Source organism: Sus scrofa, chromosome 15, assembly GCF_000003025.6.
Source record: "Sus scrofa isolate TJ Tabasco breed Duroc chromosome 15, Sscrofa11.1, whole genome shotgun sequence".
In the NCBI taxonomy this organism is placed as follows: domain Eukaryota; kingdom Metazoa; phylum Chordata; class Mammalia; order Artiodactyla; family Suidae; genus Sus; species Sus scrofa.
In genome coordinates, this window is record NC_010457.5 from 140,098,735 (window position 1) to 140,120,592 (window position 21,858).

A 21,858-nucleotide genomic window follows, 5' to 3' on the forward strand; every position below is an offset into this window, starting at 1 on the left:
CGAAACAGCGTCAGCTCTGTGTCTAGAACTGAAAGTGGGTCCTTTTAACCCACACGTCCATAGCAGGCCGTGGGCGTCGTTCTGCATTGGTACACACGTCTGTGGTCTGATTTCTCAGCTAGTCCCATATGGATGCATATATTAATGCACAGCTAGGTCATCCCCAGTGTTTCCCTGTTATGGAGCTGTAAGTAGATGCCCTTGTCCACATAGCGGGGTGAAGCCTGGACGTATTGGTGTGAGAAGAGTTCACAGAACTGGGACGGCTTCGGCTAAAGGGTGTGCTTGTTTGCGTTTCGGGAGAGGCCTGGGGGAGTTCCCTGGTGCTCCAGCAGTTAGGACCCTCACCAGCGCTTTTACTGCAACAGCCGGGTTCAGCCCCTGGTCTGGGACCTGAGAACCCACCTCCAGCCCCTTGGGTCAGAGTAGATAAGTGAATAAAAAATGAATTTAAAGAGCGAGAAGACGGTAGCACCAACAGCTCACACCGGAGCGTGCATCCAGCGAGTCGCTGAAGCTGTCTTGTCACATGGTGCTTCCGGAGCGCGGGTGCTCAGTGGGCAGTTGTTGGTGGAGCAAACACACACACAAACGTTGTCAACCCCTCTCTGTTACCTTCTCACCGGTGCTGTCACCCGCCCCCGTTTCTCGGAGCCCAGCCAGGAGCAGAGGCTGCCAGCCACCTTGACAGGCCGTGGCCGCGTCTTCCCTGGCGCTTCCTGCACTTGCCCACAGCCGCGAGTGCGATCTCGTGTGTGCCACAGACGTGCCTGAGTCGAGAGCCCCCTGGAGCTGGGGGCATGGTGTGTGTGTGCCCGGCGGTGTGCCCGGGCCGACTCGGGCAGTCCGTGTGGCGCGGCGGCCTGACCTCTGCGCCTGGCCCCCCTCTAGGTACCTGTTCGCCCTGCAGCTTAAGCGAGACCTGCTGGAGGAGCGGCTGACCTGCACGGACGCCACGGCGGCCCTGCTCGCGTCCCACCTCCTGCAGTGTGAGTGCCCACGGGAGGCTGTGTCCGCGGCTTTTCTGTGAGCTTGACCTTGTCTCAGAACAGAAAGGGTGTTGGTTTAGGTCGTTGGGCTTTCACGATCCCTGTTTTTTTTAGTTTTTTATTTTATTTTTGTTGTCTTTTTACCTTTTCTAGGGCCGCTCCCGCAGCATATGGAGGTTCCCAGGCTAGGGGTCTAATCGGAGCTGTAGCCGCCGGTCTACACCAGAGCCCCAGCAATGCGGGATCCGACTGCGTCTGCGACCTACACCACAGTCTTGGCAACACCGGATCCTTAACTCACTGAGCAAGGCGAGGGATAGAACCCGCAACCTCAGGGTTCCTCGTCGGATTCGTTAACCACTGCGCCACGACGGGAACTCCAGCGATCACTTTGAAAGTGTGCGAAATGAAAGAGACACTGAGGGAGCTGCTGATGCGGCTCAGCAGTAATAAAGCCGACTAGGATCCATGAGGGTGCGGCTCCCACCCCCGGCCTCGCTCAGCGGGTTAAGGAGCCGGCGTGGCTGTGGCTGTGGGGCAGGCCGGCAGCTGCCGCTCTGATTCAGCCCTGAGCCTGGAAACTTGCATAGGCCTCGAGTGCAGCCGTAAAAATAAAACAATTTTCGAAGCTTTATTGACGTGCGGTTGCTGCACGGGGTTGCGATTGCCTCTGCTGTTCAGCCCGGTGCCTTAGCTGTACGCGTCCCACCTCCGTCTGTCTCAGTCTTGCCCATAAAAGTATTTAAAATACAGTCTCCTCAACAGATACAGTCAGGACATTATCCTGGTCACTGTAGTCTTGAGACAACTCTCAGATAAAATATGATTTTTTTTTTTTTGCTTTTTTTTTTAGGGCTGCCCCTGCAGCATATGGAGGCTCCCAGGCTAGGGGTTGAATTGGAGCTGCAGCTGCCGGCCTCCACCACCGGCCTACGCCACAGCCACAGCCACGCAGAATCCCAGTCGCGTCTGTGTCTTCCACTGCAGCTCAGGCAACACTGGATCCCCGACCCACTGAGCAAGGCCAGGGATCGAGCCCGCATCCTCATGGATGCTGGTCAGATTCGTTTCTGCCGTGCCACGAGGGCCGCTCCAAAAGTGATTTTAAACACAGCAAACACGGTAAAGGCGCAGCTCAGTGTGTGCGCCCGGCGTCAGTCGTTTCCCTCCAGGACGCGGAAGTTCTCTGCGTGCCTTCGTGTGCCTCGGTAGCACAGACATTTGGAAAAGTAAAAGCAACCTGTTGGCGATTTAGGGCGTATTTACTACAGACTTAGGGTCACCGTTTCCCCTTTAATTGAGCGCTCGCATGGCAGGTGCTCGCAGCTTTTAACTTAGAAGTGAAAAGGAGGAGCTCCCGTCGTGGCGCAGCAGAAACGAGTCCAACTGGGAGCCATGAGGTTGCGGGTTCGACCCCTGGCCTCGCTCAGTGGGTCAAGGATCCGGTGTTGCCGTGAGCTGGGGTGTGGGTCGCAGACGCTGCTCGGATCCCGCGTGGCTGTGGCTCTGGTGCAGGCCGGCAGCTACAGCTCCGATTCGACCCCTAGCCTGGGAACCTCCATGTGCCGTGAACGTGGCCCTAAAGAGACCAAAAAAAAGAAGACGAAACAAAAGAAAATGACCACTGTCCCTGTCTCACCTTAGCGGAAATAGGCGACTACGACGAGACGCTGGACCGGGAGCACCTGCGTGCCCACGAGTACCTGCCTGGGCAGGAGCGTGCCCTCGAGAGGGTCCTGCAGCTGCACCGGCAGCACGTGTGAGTTGGCAATGCTCCCGGGTGGGGAGGGGCAGCTGCCTTGAGGGGGGCCTTGGGGAGCCTTTGGGGAGCTTTTCTGGAAGGAAGTGAGGGGCCCTAGGGTGTCGAGGAGAGCAGAGAGGCATGGGCCGGACGGGCTGGTGGCCGACGGGCCTGGAGGCTTGTCTGCTTGAGGCGGGCACAAGGAGAGGGTTCTGGGGGACCAGCCACCCTGTGGGGGACCGGCCTGCGAGGTGCAGGTTCATCACATCCAGGAACGTCCTGTAGGTAGCGCTCTAGGCGTCCCCTTCACACCGCCGACGCACTGAGGTCACTTCCCCTGTGCGACCATCTGCTTTTGCACACGCGGTAGTGCTCCCAGTGCTCTGGGGCCCTCGCAGGCTGGCACGGGGTGGCGTGGGCTGGCAGGAGGCGCAGACGTGGAAGTTACAGTTCATGGGCTGCAGTGATGGGCAGGCCCACTGTATGGGAGTGGGGTGGGGGCAGCGAGAATGGAGAGGGGCGGCGGGGGCGGGGGTATGAACAGAGGCCTGTGGGGCCTCACAGCACCTGGTCCCGGCCGTGGAGGGAGCAAAGCATGTCCACACACGTGACTGCATGTTCGTGTTCACGTGCTTGGTGTGTCCGTGTGCAGGGGTGCATGAGCACACAGGTGTGCATCTGAAGGTGGCTGCTCACACACCCTGGCAGCCAGTCTGGAGGGAGGAGCTTGGCAGCCTGCTTTTCAGGGAGCAGAGGTGGCTCCTGCGGGGAAGCAGGGCCTCAGCTCTGCCCCAGCCCCACAGCCCCAACCTGCCACCCTCATCTGTCATAGTCGTGAGAAAACTATTGCACATTTTAAATTTTTAAATCATTCTTTGTGTAGTTTTGTTTTGTTTTTGCCATGCCCACAGCATGTGTAAGTTCCTAGGCCAGGGATCCAACCCATGCCCCAGTGACAACATCAGATCCTTAACTGCTAGGCCAGCAGGGAACTCCTTTGCATAGGTGTTTAAAGGACAATCAATTAAATTAAGGACAAATAATTCAAGATAAATTTCTTACATAGTTTGTAATTTCCTTCCTTGACCCCCTGGGAACACCCTCGTAGTCACTGATAAGACACTGAAGAAGCGTCTTTCTCGACTTCTGCCGTGTTTCTTTTGGATCTTTGAGATCCCGGAAAAAGGAGCGGAGCTAGTCTCTCCCTTCTTTCAGGAGGCTGGAGCAGAAGACCACAGACTGGGCGGCCTGTCGACCAGACATTTATTTCTCTCAGTTCTGGCCGCAAGTTCGGGTTCGGGGCAGCAGCAGATTCGGGTCTGGTGGGGCGGGCTCACCTCCTCCCTGTGTCCTCCACGGGGGAGGTGGGGGCCTTCCGGGCCTCTGCAAGGGCACTGACCTCATCCGTGAGGCCCCCTCCAGATGCCCTCACCTGGGGCTGGGCTTTAGCATGTGAATTCTTGGGGGGATGAAAAATTCAGTCCATAGCATCCTGCCCTTGTCCCTTCTCACGTGCAAAATAGGTTCATTTCACCCCACCGCCCGCAGGTCGTAACTCATTCCAGCATCAGCTCTAAACTCTAAAGCCAACAACACAGACAAACAGGAGAATAGACCGTGCTCATGGATTGGAAGGATTAATTTGTTAAAATGGCCATAATTTGCAAGACAGTCTTCAGATTCATCACAATCCCTGTGAAAATACCAATGGCACTTTTCACAGAACTGGAACAAATGATTCTTGTTACATAAATCAACCTGTTCATTGAAGGGTAACAAGGTTTCGGGTGGTGGCCCTCGTGCTGTCCTTCAGCTCCGTCTGAGGCAGACGGCAATGTCGTGGAGGGGGGCATGGGGGGCGGGTGCAGGGGCAGGTTCCTGTTTTCATGCAGGAACCATGGCACCAGATGCCCATGGCCCGTCTCAGGTCTCTTCACCCTTTTCCTAAGGGAGGCACCAAAATGGGTCCCATATTACCCATGATTCCAACCTTGGTGGGTTGCATGTCACTGCAAAGTCGGCCCAAGCCCAGACACAGACCAGATCATTCTAAAATGTGCACAAAAGGCCGTAAACAACCAAGGCAGTCTTAAGAAAGGTCAGCGTTGGAGGTGCTGCTCTCCCTGACTTCAAACGATCCTACAGAGCTGCAGTCATCAAAACAGTATGGTACTGGGAGTCCCCGTTGTGGCTCAGCGGGTTACAATCCCAACCAGTACCCATGAGGAGGCAGGTTCAATCCCTGGCCTCGCTCAGCGGGTTAAGGATCCAGCCTTGCCGCAATGTGCCACATTGGTCACAGACATGGCTTGGATCTGGTGTTGCCGTGGCAGTGGCGTGGCCCTCAGCTGCAGCTCTGATTTGACCCCTAGCCTGGGAACTTCATATGCCACAGCTGAGGCCCTAAAACCAAAAAAGGAAACCAGAAGACAGTGTGGTCCTGACATAAAAACAGACCCAGGTCAGTGGAGCCGGCAGAGAACCCAGAGAGGAGTGCACGTGGTCACTTGACCGACAGCGAAGGAGGCGGGAGTAGCCAAGGGGGAGAGGCGGCCCTTGGATAAATGGTGTCCGAAAACCGGACCCCTGTCTTCGGCCACACCCGGTGAGCTCAGAACGGATGAAGACGTAAGGCCTGAAACCGTGAAACCCCGAGGGGCGTGCAGGCAGTGGGTCCTTCAGCAAGACGGGTGGCCCTCAAGCAACACGGGCCCGGACGGGGCCAGTCCGCCTCCACGCAGACCTCCCAGCGGAAGATACGAGGCGCCGTGTGATCGAGGGGCTGCACGCTCAGATGCGGGGCTGCAGGCGGGCAGGACTCAAGGCAAGCTGTGCATAGGGGTGGCGCCCCAGCCCCCGAGTTGTTCCAGGGTCTGCTGTGTTTTGTGGGGTATCTCTTCAGGCAAGAGGAACAAAAAGAAATCAGTGGGACCTCATAAAACCAAACCTCCTTGAACAGCAAAGGAAACTGTCAGCAAAGCACACAGCAGCCTACTGAATGGGAGAAAATATTTGCAAATGATATATTTGATAAGGGCATAATATCTAAAATACACAGAGAACTCATACAACTGGACATCAAAAAAAAAAAAAAAACCCTCAAAAAAATGGGCGGAAGACCTAGAGAAACATCTTTCTAGAGAAGACGTGCAAACGCCAGCAGGCACGTGAAAAGCGCTCACCACCCCTCATCATCAGGGAAACACCACCTCACCTGTCAGGATGGCTGTGTGTGCTCAGAAGACAAGACTCGAGCCACGCGTGAGTGGATAGAGGTGTGGGTGTGGGTACACCGCGGCGCACCGCTCCGCCGCCTGCGGCAACGGGGACAAACCTGGGGGCACTGGCTCAGTGACAAGTCGGAGACAGGCAAGCGCTGTGTGCGGTCACCTACGCGTGGAATCTAAAACTACGGCACACCAGTGAGTATAACAGGAAAGCAGCAGATTCAGAGAATACACCCGTGGCTACCGGTTGGCGGGGTGGACAAACGGTTATGTGTAGGTTAGGCTACAGAGGTGTACAAATTGGGAATGTAGCTGGCACTTGCTAACTGTAAATGGCTCGTGACCTTTAAAACTGTGAATCGCCGTATTGTACACCTGTAACTTATATAATACTGCGTATCAGCTGTACTTCAGTTAAAAAAAGACCAAAAAATAGGAGTTCCCATCATGGCGCAGCGGAAACGAATCCGACTAGGAACCATGAGGTTGCGGGTTCGATCCCTGGCCTCGCTCAGTGGGTTAAGGATCTGGCCTTGCCGTGAGCTGTGGTGTAGGTTGCAGATGCCGCTCAGATCCCGCGTTGCTGTGGCTGTGGTGTAGGCTGACAGCTGCAGCTCCGATTGGACCCCTAGCCTGGGAACCTCCATATGCCACGGGTGCGGCCCTAAATGGACAAAAAGAAAAAAAAAAGACAAGAAATAAGTGTTGATGAGAAGAGGGAAGCCGGTGCCCTGTGGGGGATGTAGAGCGATGCAGCCCAGTGGAGGGCAGGACAGAGGCTCCTCAAACAGAAACAAAATTGCCGTGCAGGCCAACAACTCCACTCCTGGGTGTTTACCCAAAGAAAACAGTCCTTGGAAAAGATAGCTGTGCCTGTCTGTCATGGGTGCAGCATTTACAGTTGCCGGGATACGGGAGCAACCTGAGTGCCCATGGAGAGATGCCAGGAGAGCGGACGGCGGTGGTGTGGAGAATCACAGCGTCTCCTCGTGCTTTTGTAAAACCAAGTTAACAGGCGTCCGCATCAGCCCCACAGAGTGGGAACCGCAGGGATGGCATCACCCGCGCCCTCGTTGTACCCTTGAGGACCCAGAACTCAGGCCTTCAGAAGGAGACGACGTCGGGGAGCTCCTGGTGGCCTGGACGCTGGGACTCAGCGCTTTCACCCCTGCGGCCCGGGGGGCGATCCCTGGCCTGGGGACTGAGATTCCCCCGTCAAGTGCTGCGGCCAAAAAAATAAAGGGTTGTTAATGGAAAATGCCCGGGTTCAGGCCTCATCCGAGCTGTCCCCGCGGGTGCGAGGGGCCGCCTGTGATGGGCATGGCCCGTGGGGGAGGCCTTTAGGCGGGTCAGACCTGTCGTCTTGATGGTGGTATTTTTACCTATTTTCATAATTTCATCTTTATAAAAGTGTATCCTCATGGTTGGTGTTATATACTATGACAACCAGTTTTTATAAGTTCCTATTTTGGCGCAGCAGACACGAACCCGACTAGTATCCATGAGGATGTGGGTTCAATCCCTGGCCTCATTCAGCGGGTTAAGGATCCGGCGCTGCCGTGAGCAGTGGTGTAGGTCACAGACACGGCTCAGGTCTGGCATGGCTGTGGTGTAGACCAGCAGTTGCAGCTCCGATTCAGCCCCTAGCCTGGGAACCTCCATGTGCTGCAGGTGTGGCCCTAAAAAGAAAAGCATAGTGTTTTAAAGTTTTGAAGTGGCTTTAATGCGACACTCGGGTTATCTCAGTATTTCCTGTATCTCACACGTGTCCCCGCACGTCACGTTTGCACGTCCCTCGTCAGTGGTAAGGTGACATGGACCGTCGGAGCGTCTAACGCAGGCCCCTCAGGGTGGGTCACGGGATAGGAGGAGGCCCGCTCCAGTGTGGGGTGTGTTTTGTGTGTCCCGGCCAAGCAGGCGCCGTGGCGACGGCCCCTTGGAACGGCCTCCTTTGGGGTCTCTGTTCTCTTCCTGTGCTGGGGCGTCTCTGGTGCCGTGGTCACGCTCTCGTCTGTTCCAGGGGCCAGACGCCTGCCGAGTCGGATTTCCAGGTGCTTGAAATCGCCCGGAAGTTGGAAATGTACGGCCTCCGATTTCACGCGGCCGCGGACAGGGAGGGCGCCGGGATCAGCCTGGCGGTCTCGCATATGGGTGTCCTCGTCTTCCAGGTAGGAGAGCAGCAGCTGGGCTGCTGGGGCTGGGGCGACCTGCCTGGGGGGTGTCGCAGGGATGAACAGGTCGCGGGCTTGACAGGAATTTTGCACGTTAGCCGGGTAGAGAACCGTCTTGTCCTCACGGTCACGGAGCCCCCTGCCCCCGGGCTCCCCGTCCCCTCCCCTGCTCCTTCCAACGCTGGACGGAAGGTCGCCCCGTGGAACCTCCAAGCGGGCTCTGGCCCTGCCCCGTGGGGCGCTGTCCGCACGCAGGTGGCCCCCTGCCCTGCGAGGGTCCCTATTCACGGGCACGAGCCAGACCAGCCCGCACAGCAGCCGCGGCGTCGCGTGCATGGCGACCACGTGGCTCCCGGGCACCCGTGCCGGTTGAGTGTGGGTGCGTGAGTCGCCGCGTACCTGGCTCTGGGTTGCCATCGCGGTGAAGAGATCACCTGGGATCGTCTGTGGCCCGGCTCTCGGAGCCAATGGCCCTGGGCCCGCGGAGCCGGCGCCTGGCTGAAGGCGGCCACTGGGACGCTGCTCTGACACGGCCCCCCGCCCGGCACTCTCATCGCCTTTCCCTTATCCTTTTTTGAACCCAGCCGTCGAATGTCCCGTTCCCATCAGAAAAGAAGTTTGATTTTGCACGTAGAGTGTTAGTTGTGTGACAGTCCACCTGAAAACCCGTGCTGGAGACAGTTTGCACCAGCCAAGCCCTTGGGGGGGCGGGTCCGGGCCCCACGCCGCTCCCCGTGGCGGGGAGGGGCGGCCTCGACCCCTCAGAATCGAGCTCCTGTCATGTTTCCAGAAAAGGACAAATGATTTATAACCAGAGGAAAATGTGCGATCAAGGGAGTAGAGACTTCAGACCAGAGATGCCAACTTGGATTCCCTTCTGCTCCCTCAAAATCCCCGCCAGGGTGGCAGCGGAGGAGTTTTTTTTGTTTTTTTTTTTTTTAACCTTCACGTCAGCCAGAACAAGGAACGGAAAAGGAGAGCACGGAAAATGAGGAAACCGCAGAGGAAAACCTGGAAAACGAGGAAACCGCAGAGGAAAACCAGCAGAGTTTTGCAAGGTGGCTTGGCAGGTCCTGACATCAGAGGCGAAAAGGCTGGCGTCCAAGGGCAGTGGTGGACCGGCCAGCCCGGAAGAGGCACCTCCACTCAGAAAGTGGGGTTCAAAGGTTAGGGGAGGCCTCTGATGTAAACGGTGCACCAGCTCCCCTCTCCCACCTCAGCGGCCCCAGCCCAGAACCCAGCCGGCTGCTGGCCTGGAGACAGGAGACTGCTTCCCAGAAAGTCTGACCAGCCTGGCGGGACCCCCACGGCGCTGATACGGGGCACCCAGAGGTGACAGGCCCAGGTCCCCACCCCAGCCCACAGGACGCTGCCAGCCACACCTCTGGCCTCACTGGCCACATGAATCTCGATGCCGGGTTTTCTGTGCTTCACCTAATGAGCAGTCCGTGGACGCGTGCTGTCAGGTGCAGGTGTTCTGTGCCAGGTCCCACCCATGGCATCCCCTGCCTGCGCCTGTGTCCTGGACAGTCACAAGCCCTGGCACGTCTGGAGCCTCATCTTTAAACATGGACGGTGGGTGATCAAGGGTCCCCGGGACGTTGAAAGCCGTTCTCCACAGGAACATGCATTTGAGGGCTGGGCCGGACGGGCAGGCCGACCTCAAACAGGAACCCTACTGGCGGCGGCAGCGGTGGGAGAGCCGAGCCTGCAGGGCTGGCACCGTTGTCACCACCAGAGACCCCCACCCTGGCCCATGCTCCGGGACGCAGCTGCAGCGCAGATGCAAACTCTTTCTCGTGAGCGTTATTCTGGCCTCGTTTGTGAGCGGCCTGCATGGCACGTCCCCTGAGATGCGCTCTTCTGCGGAGAAAGCACTGCCGAGCCCGGGCGATGGGCTCCCCTGCGGATCCCCGCACAGCGACCGGACGGCCGCCTCGGCTGCGGCTCTGGGGAGTGGGGAGGGCCGAGTTTCATTCTGGACTCGTTTTTGGTGCCTTTGGAATTTGCACCTTGGTTACTGTATCGTGTATTCGATGCGCTAAAGAGCCTTGCAGAGAAAACCGGAGCCGGGCGCGGTCTCGGGCACACGCAGCCGGTGGGCAGGACGGGGACTCTCCTCAAAGCAGACGAAGGGCGAAGGGCGGGAGAGAACCGGGACCGGCGGGAGGCCGAGGCGGAATTGTTCCGGGAGAGCTTCGGGCGCAGGTTTGCAGGTTCGCCGGGGCGTCCCTGGTGCCTCGAGGGAGGAAAGACCGAGGCGGACGCCCCGGTGGGGCCCGGTGCCCGAGCCGCCCGCTGCTGGCGGAGGTGGAGCCGGAGACCGAGCTCAGCCTGTGAAGGACCCTTTCCAGCCTGGAGCGCTGCACCCTGCGCGGCTGGAGTCCTCCTCGAAGAGCAAAGACGGCCGTCCTCCCAAGGGCAGTTCCTGCGCATCCGTGACGACGCCCCAGGAGGGGAAGCCAGGCTGCAGGAGGGAGCAGGCGGCGGCCACCTGCGAAGGCGAGGTCTGCGCCCAGAGGCGAGGACAGACCGTTCACAACCAAGGCCCCGGGGAAGTTGGGCCCGAACTAGTGATGTGTGCGCAGAAGCTTAGGCACGTGAGAAGAGGCACAGACCTCGGCTGCGCTGTGGGTTTGATCCCCGGTCCAGGAGCGCATTGCATGCTCGGGGGCGGGGAGGGCAGAGAATGAGGCGGTGACTCCAGGAAAATTAAAAGCAAAGGAGCAAAATATAGTTGTCACTCACCTTGGTTCAACTTCCAAGTGATAGATACGGAAACTTAGAAAAAGCTGAGGGGGGGGAGGGGTGGACTTGAGGCAAAGGGCAGTGGGGGCCTCACTGTTCAGAATTTGGGGTGTGGGGGTGACGAACGGGCCAGATCTGTGGAGGCAGGTCCGAGGCGGGGCCGCTGGGCCCTGGTTTCTGGGTTTTGGTTCAGGTCTTACTAGACATGAGCTGCTGTGCGGTGGGTTCTCTGATAAAAACCACAAGGCGTTCCCATCGTGGCTCAGCGGTAACGACCCGACCAGCATCCATGAGGACGAGAGGTTGATCCCTGGCCTCGCTCAGTGGGTTAAGGATCCGACGCTGCCCTGAGCCGTGGTGTAGGTCGCAGACACGGATCGGATCCTGTGTTGCCGTGGCTCTGGCGTAGGCCGGCGGCTACAGCTCCAATTGGACCCTGAGCCTGGGAACCTCCATATGCCAAGGGAGCAGGTCTGGAAAGCAAAAAAAAAAAAATTAAAAACGTCATTGAAAGCAGTGGTCTGAGGTTCCCACTTAAGTCTCAAGCCCCCAGGTCGGCGTCCGAGGCACCTTGGATTCTTCGTTTCTGCCCGATTCAGGCCACGGGTAAAGCCCTTTGGTGTCGTTATTCTTTATTTTGACCAAAAGGGAAATGGGACGCAAGCCCGCCGCTCTGTCCTGTGTCATCCTCTCGGCGGCCGGGCACTTCCGCAACCACCTGCCTCCGGACGCCGTTGCCCTGAGCGCGTAGCGTCTGGCGGTGAGAGTGAGGTCTTTTTCCTGACGTTTTAAGGTTTCGTTGGTTGGGTGTCTCTTTGGCTTGGAACCTTCAGTGTCTCACTTGGAGGAGCAGAGGGACTTGGTGCCCGGGCCCTGCTGGGAGCTGGGTTCTCATCAGGATCCTGACGTTTCTGTTGTGGCCTTGAGGGCGTCTCTTAACTCAGGAATTTAAAAATTTGGCTGTAATTCACAGAATGTAAAGTTCCGCATTTTATTTATTTATTTTTTTAATTTTTTAATTTTTTGTCTTTTTGCCTTTTCTAGGGCCGCTTCCGCGGCATATGGAGATTCCCAGGCTAGGGGTTGAATCGGAGCTGTAGCCACCGGCCTGCGCCAGAGCCACAGCAACACGGGATCTGAGCCGTGTCTGCGACCTACACCACAGCTCACAGCAACGCCAGATCCTTAACCCATGGAGCAAGGGCAGGGATGGAACCCGCAACCTCATGGGTCCTAGTCGGATTCACTAACCACTGTGCCACGACAGGAACTCCCAGTTCCGCATTTTAAGATATAATTCAATTGTTTTTAATATACTCACAGAATTGTGCAACCATCGCCCCAATTTAAATCCAGAACCTTTTATTTTATTTTATTTTATTTTGCTTTTTTAGGGACACACCCATGGCACATGGAGGTTCCCAGGCTGAGGGTCTAATCAGAGCTGGCCTACACCACAGCTCATGGCAACTCCGGATCCGTAACCCACTGAGTGAGGCCAGGGGTTGAACCTGCGTCCTCACGGTTGCTAGTCAGGTTCATGACCGCTGAGCCACGACGGGAACTCCTAATTCCAGAACCTTTTCCCTCCCACCCTTACCCGTCCCCAGGAGCAGTCAGTCCCCCCAGCCCCTGACAGCCACGCATCTGCTTTCCGTCTCTGTGGGTCCTCCCTCTGGACGAGGACTGTACACACTCGGGGCCTCTGTGCCCGCTGCTTTCTCGTGTTTCCGAGCCTTGTTCCCCCACCGGCCAAAGCTCTGGGGTTTTCTAAGTGTCTGCAGAGGGAGAACCTTCTTTCCCCGCTGTCCCCATCCCGCGTTGCAGGAAGAGTGACGGTCACGAGGGTCAAGAATCGAGAAGAAAATGCCAGAAAAGAGCTCAGTGCAGTCAAAGTCTTTATTCTGAAGTTTTCAAGCTTGCAGAAGAGGTGCAAGAACAGCACAGGGACCTCGCTCCCTGGAGACCCCACCCAGACTTCACCGGGGCCCAGGCTGCTTGCGTGCAAAGGCCCGAGCTGAGGTCAGAGGCTCTGCCCAGCACGGCGGCCCCTGGTCTCTTCCGCCTGGAACTTTCTTCCTTCCCTCCTCCATTCTCACGGCCGCGACGCGCTGGCGGTTAGAGGCCTGTCATTTTGTAGCGCAGGCTTGTCCAGCCCTCGCCCAGGACCGAGGTTAAGCCTCTTAACTAGGCGGGCCCGTCGGAAGCCAAGGCGAGCCGGTCCAGCCTGCGAGGGGCCTGCCGGCGGCGCCCGCGCCTTCGCCTGCTTGGAGGGCGCCTGCCTCGCTCCAGGTTACTTCGTAGCCTTTGTCATTAGTGTTCCTGGAAGGGATGTGGATTCCCTCCCCTTCCCACCCACCTTTTTATTTTTTATTTTTTTATTTTATTTTTTGCTTTTTAGGGCTGCACCCACGACATATGAAAGTTCCTAGGCTAGGGGTCCAATCGGAGCTACTGTTGCCAGCCTACACCACAGCCCCAGCAACACGGGATCTGAGCTGCAGCCGCGGCTGCGACCTACGCCACGGCTCACGGCCACCCTGGATCCCTGACCCCCTGAGCGAGGCCAGGGATCAAACCCGCATCCTCGTTCAAGGATACCAGTCAGGCTCGTCTCCCCTGGGCCACAGCGGGAGCTGTCCACCCACGTTTTTAAATTCCATGCTTCGTGCTCCTCTTCTGTTGAGTTTCTTGACGTCACTCTGGACCCTGGGATTTGTATTATAACCGTACTGTGTTTGGGCTACAACCTGATATGTGGTGATACCGTTACTTATTTTCAGGGTTTTGTTTTTTGTTTTTAAAGCCGTACCTGTAGCATATGGAGGATCCCAGGCTAGGAGTCCAATCGGAGCTGTAGCTGCCAGCCTACACCACAGGCGCAGCAACACAGGATCCAAGCCACGTCTACGAGCTACACCACAGCTCACAGCCTTGCCGGATCCTTAACCCACTGAGCGAGGCCGGGATCGAACCTACAACCTCATGGTTCCTAGTCGGATTTCCGCTGCGCCACGACAGGAACTCCCCCGTTATTTATTTTCATCGTGTTACTTTCTTACCCAGTGGGACACCCCAGGCTCCTGGTGTCCTTTGCCCACCCGGGGGCTCACTGCAGCCTTCTCCCTCTTCCCTCCGGGAGAAACCCAGCTCTGCTCTCAGTGCCCGGCCACCACCAGGGCCCCTCCCAACCACCGTCCTCGCAGGGCGGGCCTCAGAAATGTTTGCTGTATCACTGACGAAACAGTTTTCATCAAGCTTTGTCGAAGCAGTGGTTTTCTTCCCAGAGAGACGAGACGGTTAGTCATGACATTCTGACTCAGAGCCGCCCCGAACCTAGAACGGCGAGGGGGCTTGCTGTGCTTTCTGCCCAGACGTCACCGAAACGCTCCTGCTGCGTGAGAAACTGTGTGTGCTCCGTCCGGTTACAGATGTGTCACTCGGTGTCCATCTCCCGATTGCAGAGCACCACCAAAATCAACACCTTCAACTGGTCCAGGGTCCGAAAGCTCAGCTTCAAGAGGAAAAGGTTTCTTATCAAACTCCACCCAGAGGTCCATGTAAGTATTGTTGCAGAACTTTTTAAATTATCAGAGAGCTTATTCTGCTAGAACTTTGAGCTTTACATTTCTTAACCTACCATTTCACCGTGCTGTACACAAGCATTTAAGGCAGAATTTGGGGCTGGGGCAAGGCCTGGGCTGATCTGCAGGGCAGTTCTCACCTGGAGGGTGTCAGCAGCCCCCAGGGCTGGTCCCCCCAGACACTGCTGGGCCCCACCCCGAGATCTGGATCCACAGGTCTGGGCTGGGCCTGAGCCTGCAGGCACCTGGCGAGCTCCCAGTGTTGCTGGGAGCTGATGGGTGGTTGTGTCCGCTCTTGTCTTTGTAACGAAGCAGAAATGCAGGGTGTGTGCTGTGATCTGAAGCCCCAGAGCAAGTCAGTGTTGGGGTTTCTGTCCAGAACGAACAGAAGGTTGATTCCAAAATTCTTGTGTCTTTGGAGCCCCCGTCGTGGCTCAGTGGTTAACGAATCCAACTAGGAGCCATGAGATTGCGGGTTCAATCCCTGGCCTTGCTCAGTGGGTCAAGGATCTGGCGTTGCCATGAGCTGTGGTGTAGGTGGCAGACACGGCTCGGATCCCTCGTTGCTGTGGCTGTGGTGTAGGCCGGCGGCTAGGGCTCCGATGCGACCCCTAGCCCGGGAACCTCCAAATGCCGCGGGAGCGGCCCAAGAAAATGGCAAAAAGACAAAAAAAAAAAAAAAATCTTGTGTCTCTTTGCTTCAGAAATTGAGCTTTTAAAAACTCTAGTGGAAGAAGCCTTGATTTTTCAGAAAATAAATGTTTCTTTCTTTTGAGACTGTGAGTCGATGAGATAATTATATGTAAGTTTCCTGAAATTAGTGAACAGGGACGAAAGCAAAAGCACAGGCTGGGAGCTGGGAGCCGGGAGCCCAGCCCTCAGGCGCTTCAGAGACTTCCCGGTGGTGCTCTCCCATCACCCCTAGGAGACGAAAAGCAGATTAGCTGGGCCTCTGGGGTTGAAGTGGAGGCGCCGAGTCCGTTTAGACCTGGGGTGGGAGCGTTAGAGCCCTGGGCCAGTCCGGAAGCAAGGCTGCACCTAAGCTTTTCAAAGGCGCCTCCTCAGCAAGGGCTCATCAAACGCCGGGGTCACGGGCTGCATGAAGTGAGTTTCCTTTTGGTACAAAGTGTGAACGGAGAGCTTCGTTGTTTATTCAAATATTCCGTTAGTGGATGAAAGGAATGCCCAAAACATATACGAAATGCAAGTAAAAGCTGCTTTTTTCCTCTGGAAGTTTAAAAAGAAAAAAGAAAAGTGTTGCTGGCAGTTATTCTGAAAGTACAGGGAAAGGAGATCGCTATTGGCCGGATGCCAAAGCACCAGTTAGCTGGCACAGCTGGTGGTGACCCAGAGCTTCAAGCCGCGCCTCTGTGCGCCCGGCAGACACTCAATGGCCCTCGCACGCAGGTCTTTAAGACCAAATGTGGGGATCGTCGTGGGCCCTCCTGGAGAGGAATGCGGTCCGCCCTCACGTGGGGGTCGCCGGACGACCTCCAGGAGTGTGTCTCGGGAGCAACCGGGAGGGCGTGCAGGGCTTCCCGGGCACCCTGAACGTGCCCCCAGCGCCAGGAGGATGGTGCCGAGAGCGCCCACGCGAGGCGCTGGCGCCGAGAGCCTCGGAGACCAGCTTCGGCGCGTAGGCGGTTGTGTGGCCGTAGGTGCGACTGCACCTTTCCATGGCACGTCTACACACACGCGCTGTGCTTTTCTGCTCTTAAAGGGAACATCTTCAGAAAAGAGTCTTTGTAGTTCGTACCTTTGGAATAGCCTGTTGGCTGAAGTGCTTCCTCTGCTTGATTCCTGATGCGTCTTGTGTTTCCAGGGACCTTACCAGGACACACTGGAGTTCTTGTTCAGCAGCAGAGACGAGTGTAAGCGCTTCTGGAAGATCTGTGTGGAGCATCACACCTTCTTTCGGCTTTGCGATCAGCCGAAGCCGAGAGCTAAAGCCGTGCTCTTCACCCGAGGCTCCTCCTTCAGATACAGGTGCGAACCTCCCCAGCACGCGCTCGTCAGGACAAAGTGCCGTGACTGCTCCGGGAGACTGCACAGAGGATGCAGCCACCGCGAACCTGGAAACAGCCTCGCAGACGAAATAGTGGGACAACTGTTTAGAAAACTGGTTATGCTTATTGCAGAGCATAACTTTAAATTGTATATATAGGGAGTCCCATTGCGTTTTGTTTGTTTGTTTTCTTTTCTTTTTTTTTTTTTTTTTTTTTTTTTTTTTGTCTTTTTGTTGTTGTTGTTGTTGCTATTTCTTGGGCCGCTCCCGCGGCATATGGAGGTTCCCAGGCTAGGGGTCGAATCGGAGCTGTAGCCACCGGCCTACGCCAGAGCCACAGCAATGCGGGATCCGAGCCGCGTCTGCAACCTACACCACAGCTCACGGCAACGCCGGATCTTTTAACCCACTGAGCGAGGGCAGGGACCGAACCCGCAACCTCATGGTTCCTAGTCGGATTCGTTAACCACTGCGCCACGACGGGAACTCCTGTTTTCTTTTCTTTTTGTCTTTTTGTCTTTTCTAGGGCTGCTTCCTGCAGCATATGGAGATTCCTAGGCTAGGGGTCTCATCGGAGCTGTAGCCGCCAGCCTGTGCCAGAGCCACAGCAACCCGGGATCCGAGCTGCATCTGCAACCTACACCACAGCTCATGGCAACGCCGGATCCTTGACCCACTGAGCAAGGCCAGGGATTGAACCTGCAACCTCATGGTTCCTAGTTGGATTCATTAGCCACTGAGCCACAACAGGAACTCCTGGAGTGGTGCAGTGGAAACGAATCTGACTAGTACCCACAAGGACACAGGTCCAATTCCTGGCCTCGCTCAGAGGGTCAGAGATCCAGCATTGCCGTGACCTGTCATGCAGGTTGGAAGCACAGCTTGGATCCTGCGTTGCTGTGGCCCTGGCGTAGGCTGGCAGTTACCACTCTGATTAGACCCCTAGCCTGGGAACCTGTGTATGCTGCAGATGTGGCCCTAAAAAGCAAAAAAAAAGAAGAAGAAGAAAGTATATATAGGAGTTCCCTGGTGGCTCAGAAGGTTAAGGATCTGGCCTTGTCACTGCTGTGGCATGGGTTCAATCCCGGGCCCAGGAACTTCCATGTGCTGTGGGAACAGTCAAAAATAAAATAAATAAAATGAAGATTTGTATATTAGGAGGTCCTATTGTGGCACAGCAGAAACGAATCCAACTAGGAACCATGAGATTGCCGGTTTGATCCCTGGCCTCGCTCAGTGGCTTAAGGATCTGGTGTTGCTGTGACTGTGGTGTAGGCCGGTGGCTGTAGCTCCGATGTGACCCGTAGCCTGGGACCCTCCACGTGCCAAGAGTGTGGCCCTAAAAAGCAAAAAAAAAAAAAAAAAAGTGTGTCCATGTAAACTTCAGCACGAGGATGGGCAAGTCTCCCTTTTCCTTTTTGCTTTTGTGAAAAATTACTGCTGTGAATGACTGTTTATCCTTTTCTTTAAAATCCGGACTCTGTTCACAGTGGAAGAACCCAGCGGCAGCTAGCGGATTTGGTCAAAGCTGGTGGCGCCAAGAGGGTTCCCTATGAAAGGTGAGCCCTGTGCTCCTTTTGATGCCACGTGCCGCCTTCTAGAATTAGCAGTTAGCTATTTGGACCTTTGTCTGAGTAAAAGCCCTTTCAGATCCGCAGCTTTGACGCTTGAGGTCGGTTCCCTCCAAAGGCCACACACAGGCACCGGCGCAGTCAGCGGCGTCCCCTCGGCCCCACCCCGCTGGGACCTCGCCTGTGGAACAGGCCCCCGGGGGAGGGGATCCGCCGCCGGCTCCGGGCGTGGGGGCCGGCCCATCCTTGTCTCCCTGGCCTCCTAGTGAGACACCTCCTGGAAGCGGGTGGGAGTCTTCGCCACATCTTTACGCGGGTTCTTGGAGTCGGGAGTGGGGAGAGGAGGGCTTGGTGGCTCATAGCTTGTCGTTCCTCTGTTTGCAGAAGACACAGCAAGATGCGGGCGCCTCTCCGGACCCCGACTGCAGACGCGCCCCGGCCGGTTAGTCCTGGTTAAATGTACCCGCCTCGCTCCCCCGTCCTCTTTAGGAAAATAATCCGGCAGTGTTCTGACACGAGTCCTGAGATGAGTCTTGTCACTTACGAGGCACTTGCAGTCCTGGGGCCCTGTTTGCAGCAAGGAGTCCTGAGCTGGGGGGAAGCTTTGTGGGCGGAGACGCACGTGGCTGTGCTGCTGCAGCCCGGAAATCCTGGCCGCCGCCCTCGGCCAGGCCACTCGCTAGCGCGGTCGTGTCGCTTTGATGGACGCTCAAGAGCCTTGAAAAGTCTTGTTTCGGAAGAGCGTGTGCGCAGAACACGTTCAGAAAATACTAGTAAGGGAACGAGCGTGTTGCAGAGCAGCCTGTGTGACACGACCCCGCTGCGGTTTGAGACAGTGTGCGGGGACCGAGCCTCAGCACCAGACACCATCTCTGAGGGACCGGACTCCAGGCAGTTTACCTTCTCTTTGTGCTCTCACTGGCTTTAGTTTCCTGCAGTGGACATACAGTGCCTTTTGTCGTCAGGAAAACAGACTGATAAACTTTTACAAAAGCTTGAAGCGACAAGGAGTTCCCGTCATGGCTAGGACTAGGGAACCATGAGGTTGTGGGTTCAATCCCTGGCCTCGCTCAGTGGGTTAAGGATCCAGCATTGCCATGAGCTGTGGTGTAGGTCGCAGATGTGGCTCGGATCCCACATGGCTGTGGCTGTGGTGTAGGCCGGCAGCTGCAGCTCCAATTCAACTCCTAGCCTGGGAACCTCCAGTGTGGCCCTAAAAGACAAAAAAAAAACCCAAAAAACAAAAGCTTGACGCTATGAAATGCCAGCTTAGGGAGATGACCCACTTACCGAGGCCGCGGTCGATGTTTGTTCAGGGTGAAAGGCAAGCGACAGATCATGTGTGTGTCTGTGTGTTTGGCCTGCTTACAGCTGTACCGAAACAAAGGCATACACACAGGCACTCGCCAGCTCGCCTCAGAAGACTTCTGGCCACAGTGTCCCTCACGTGACGGCGGCAGTTCTGTTACCAGGACGGGACATCGGTGGCCTGTGTTTCAGGCCTCTTCACAGCCACCTCTTCCTGCTGCACGTTTGTGGTGGACTCTGCCACGTGCAAGCGTGTTTTTAGAATCTCACGCTTCTCCTTTTCTTTGGTGGCGGGGGGGTGGGGGTGCTGTGCCTGTGGCAGGCAGAAGTTTCTGGGCCAGGGATCAAACCCGAGCCACAGCAGAGGCAACACTCGATCCTGAACCCACTGAGCCACCAGGAAACTCTCAGAGAATCTTGCTCTTTTCATGTAATGTCATTTCATAACTTTCTGCATGCAGCTAGATAGTTTCAGATTTTTTTTTCTTGCCTCTTTTGGCCTCCCGAGGCAGATGGAGTTCCCCAGCTAGGGATCAGATCTGAGCCACAGTTAAGACCTGTGCCACAGCTGCGGCAATGTCAGGTCCTTAACCCACTGTGCTGGGCCAGGGATTGAACCAAGTCTGCTGCAGAGCTGTCACTGACCCTGTTGTGCCCCTGTGGGAATTCTGTCATGTTTATGATTTTTTTTATTTCTACGTAATGTAAATTTTTGTTGACCGTTTGTTATTTATATTGTCATAGTATTTCCAGAGGCCACACTGGTACCTCATATATTAAGTTCATGTGTACCAAACTTTTTGGGGGGGCTGCACCCACAGCATGTGGAGGCGTTCCTGGGGCAGGGATCAAACCTGTGCCACAGCAGTGGCAATGCCAGATCCTTAACCATTAGGCCACCAGGGAACTCCCCTAAACTTTCTTTTTCATGGAGTCTTTTAAAAAAAAATCCTTTAACCCTTCTAGGTATGTTTCCTATTTCAGAATTCCTTGTTAAATCAATTGAAATTAAAAGAACTTATTTTTGTCCTTTTAACTCAGTTCAGGTTTATGAATAGTCTAAAATAAACTTACACGTGAGCTCTAGCTCTCCGGTACTGTCTGTTGAAAGCCCGAGAGCATGTTCGATGTGGTGGTCGGACAGGGAAGAGGACACGTGAGCGCTTGAGGGCAAAGGACCCCCCCAGGCTGTCTCCAAAGCACAGTCCTGCGTTGCTTCTGCTGTGGGTGTGCGCCTTGCACCGAGAGCTGTTCCTGACCTTTCAGCTCCGTGTTGCTCCCACCGCTCCCTGCGACATTGTGGGTTCGCGTGGGCCCTGGAGGCATGGCTCTGTCTCAGTGATATACGAGAGCAGTGGGCTCCTCCGTGGCCTTGCATGTGGGACAGCGAACGAGGACACGGCTGAGGCGCCCGAGGGAGGGGGGTCTCTGGCCACCACCCCCTCCCCCACGAGCCTCTCCCCACGCGGGTCGCTCTAGCGCGGCTGAGACGCCCGCGGGCTCCGTGTGCGTGGACGGCGCCAGTGCCTTCCATCCCCCAGTGACCCAACGGGCGCGTCCCCTTGCTTCGGGGTCTCGGTAGCTGAGCGGGTAGCTCCTTCCTCCAGCCCTCGAGGCCCCAGGGGATGACGGGTGCCCAGAGACGGCCCCGGGCTACCTCAGGGTGACACAGGTGGAGGAGGCAGGGGCTTTTCGTGAGGGCGGGTGCTCACACAGACACCTCATGCCTAACGCAGAGAAAGGGGTCACAGGGGGCCCTAAACCGATGGTCCTGGGTCCTTTGGGAGTCCCGTCTGCATTTCTGGATCTTCGCTTCTGAAAGGCTGAGTCTCAGCGGTTGCCCTCCTGTTAGGAGCCGGGGTAGAAACGCGGGGCTGTGCGCCCCGGGCCCCGCGGCTCTGCGGCTCTGCCCGGCGGCGCGCCGTCTGGGCTGACGTGCTCCTTTCTTTCTCTTCCCGATTTCCACCCCAGAGCATCTCGTTCACGGAGGGCCTGAGGACGCCTGCCTCCCCACCGTCGTCAGATGCCTCCCCTCCAGCCCCGCCGAGCCTGCTCGGCTTCCAGGACGGCTTCCCCAGGGAGCCACGGGCTCCAGACGCCAGGTGGCCAGCAGCAGAGAGGAGCGGCAGAGCCGGGGACGCGAGCCGGGCCCAGCCGCCCAGGCTGCCTGCGCTGCAGCCCTGCCAAGGTGCTGGGTTTTGTCGTGTTGTCGGGAGCTGCGGCCCCAGCGGCCCCGCGGGGCAGGGGCGCGGTGCCTCAGACCCAGAAGCAGAGGGTGCCGGCCGGGCGCGCCGGGCGGGTCGGGGTGATGGTGCTGAGGGTGACCTGGCGGCGGGCTCGTCCCCCTCCGGCAGGGGGCACCCCTGCGGCCAGCAGAGCAGCGGGGGCGGCCCTGCTTTCCCGTCGACAAGCGCCCAGCTGCAGGTGTCCGAGGAGTTCATAGACGACGACCCCGCGGACATCTCCTTCTTTGCCGGAGGCTCCGAGGCCTTTGCCCTCCCGTTCGGCAGCCTG

General features: G+C 56.8%; 1 protein-coding gene across 18 annotated transcripts in view; it reads left to right on the forward strand.

Annotated features, from left to right (window-relative positions):
* FARP2 (FERM, ARH/RhoGEF and pleckstrin domain protein 2) overlaps nucleotides 1-21,858 on the forward strand; it is an 83,756-nt gene that overhangs the window by 38,431 nt on the left and 23,467 nt on the right. For 14 of the 18 annotated variants that reach the window (XR_002339388.1, XR_002339387.1, XR_002339391.1 and 11 more), the window contains 8 exons: nucleotides 892-989; nucleotides 2,634-2,748; nucleotides 7,978-8,125; nucleotides 14,251-14,436; nucleotides 16,283-16,446; nucleotides 17,956-18,024; nucleotides 18,421-18,478; nucleotides 21,316-21,532. Coding sequence is in view for 12 of the 18 variants with exons in the window: in XM_021076018.1 (XP_020931677.1) it covers nucleotides 892-989; nucleotides 2,634-2,748; nucleotides 7,978-8,125; nucleotides 14,251-14,436; nucleotides 16,283-16,446; nucleotides 17,956-18,024; nucleotides 18,421-18,478; nucleotides 21,316-21,532 (1,055 nt within the window). In the remaining 6 variants the exon portion in view is untranslated. The remainder of the gene's footprint in view (nucleotides 1-891; nucleotides 990-2,633; nucleotides 2,749-7,977; nucleotides 8,126-14,250; nucleotides 14,437-16,282; nucleotides 16,447-17,955; nucleotides 18,025-18,420; nucleotides 18,479-21,315; nucleotides 21,533-21,858) is intronic. The other 4 variants (XR_002339390.1, XM_021076013.1, XM_021076021.1 and 1 more) reach the window with 2 other exon arrangements.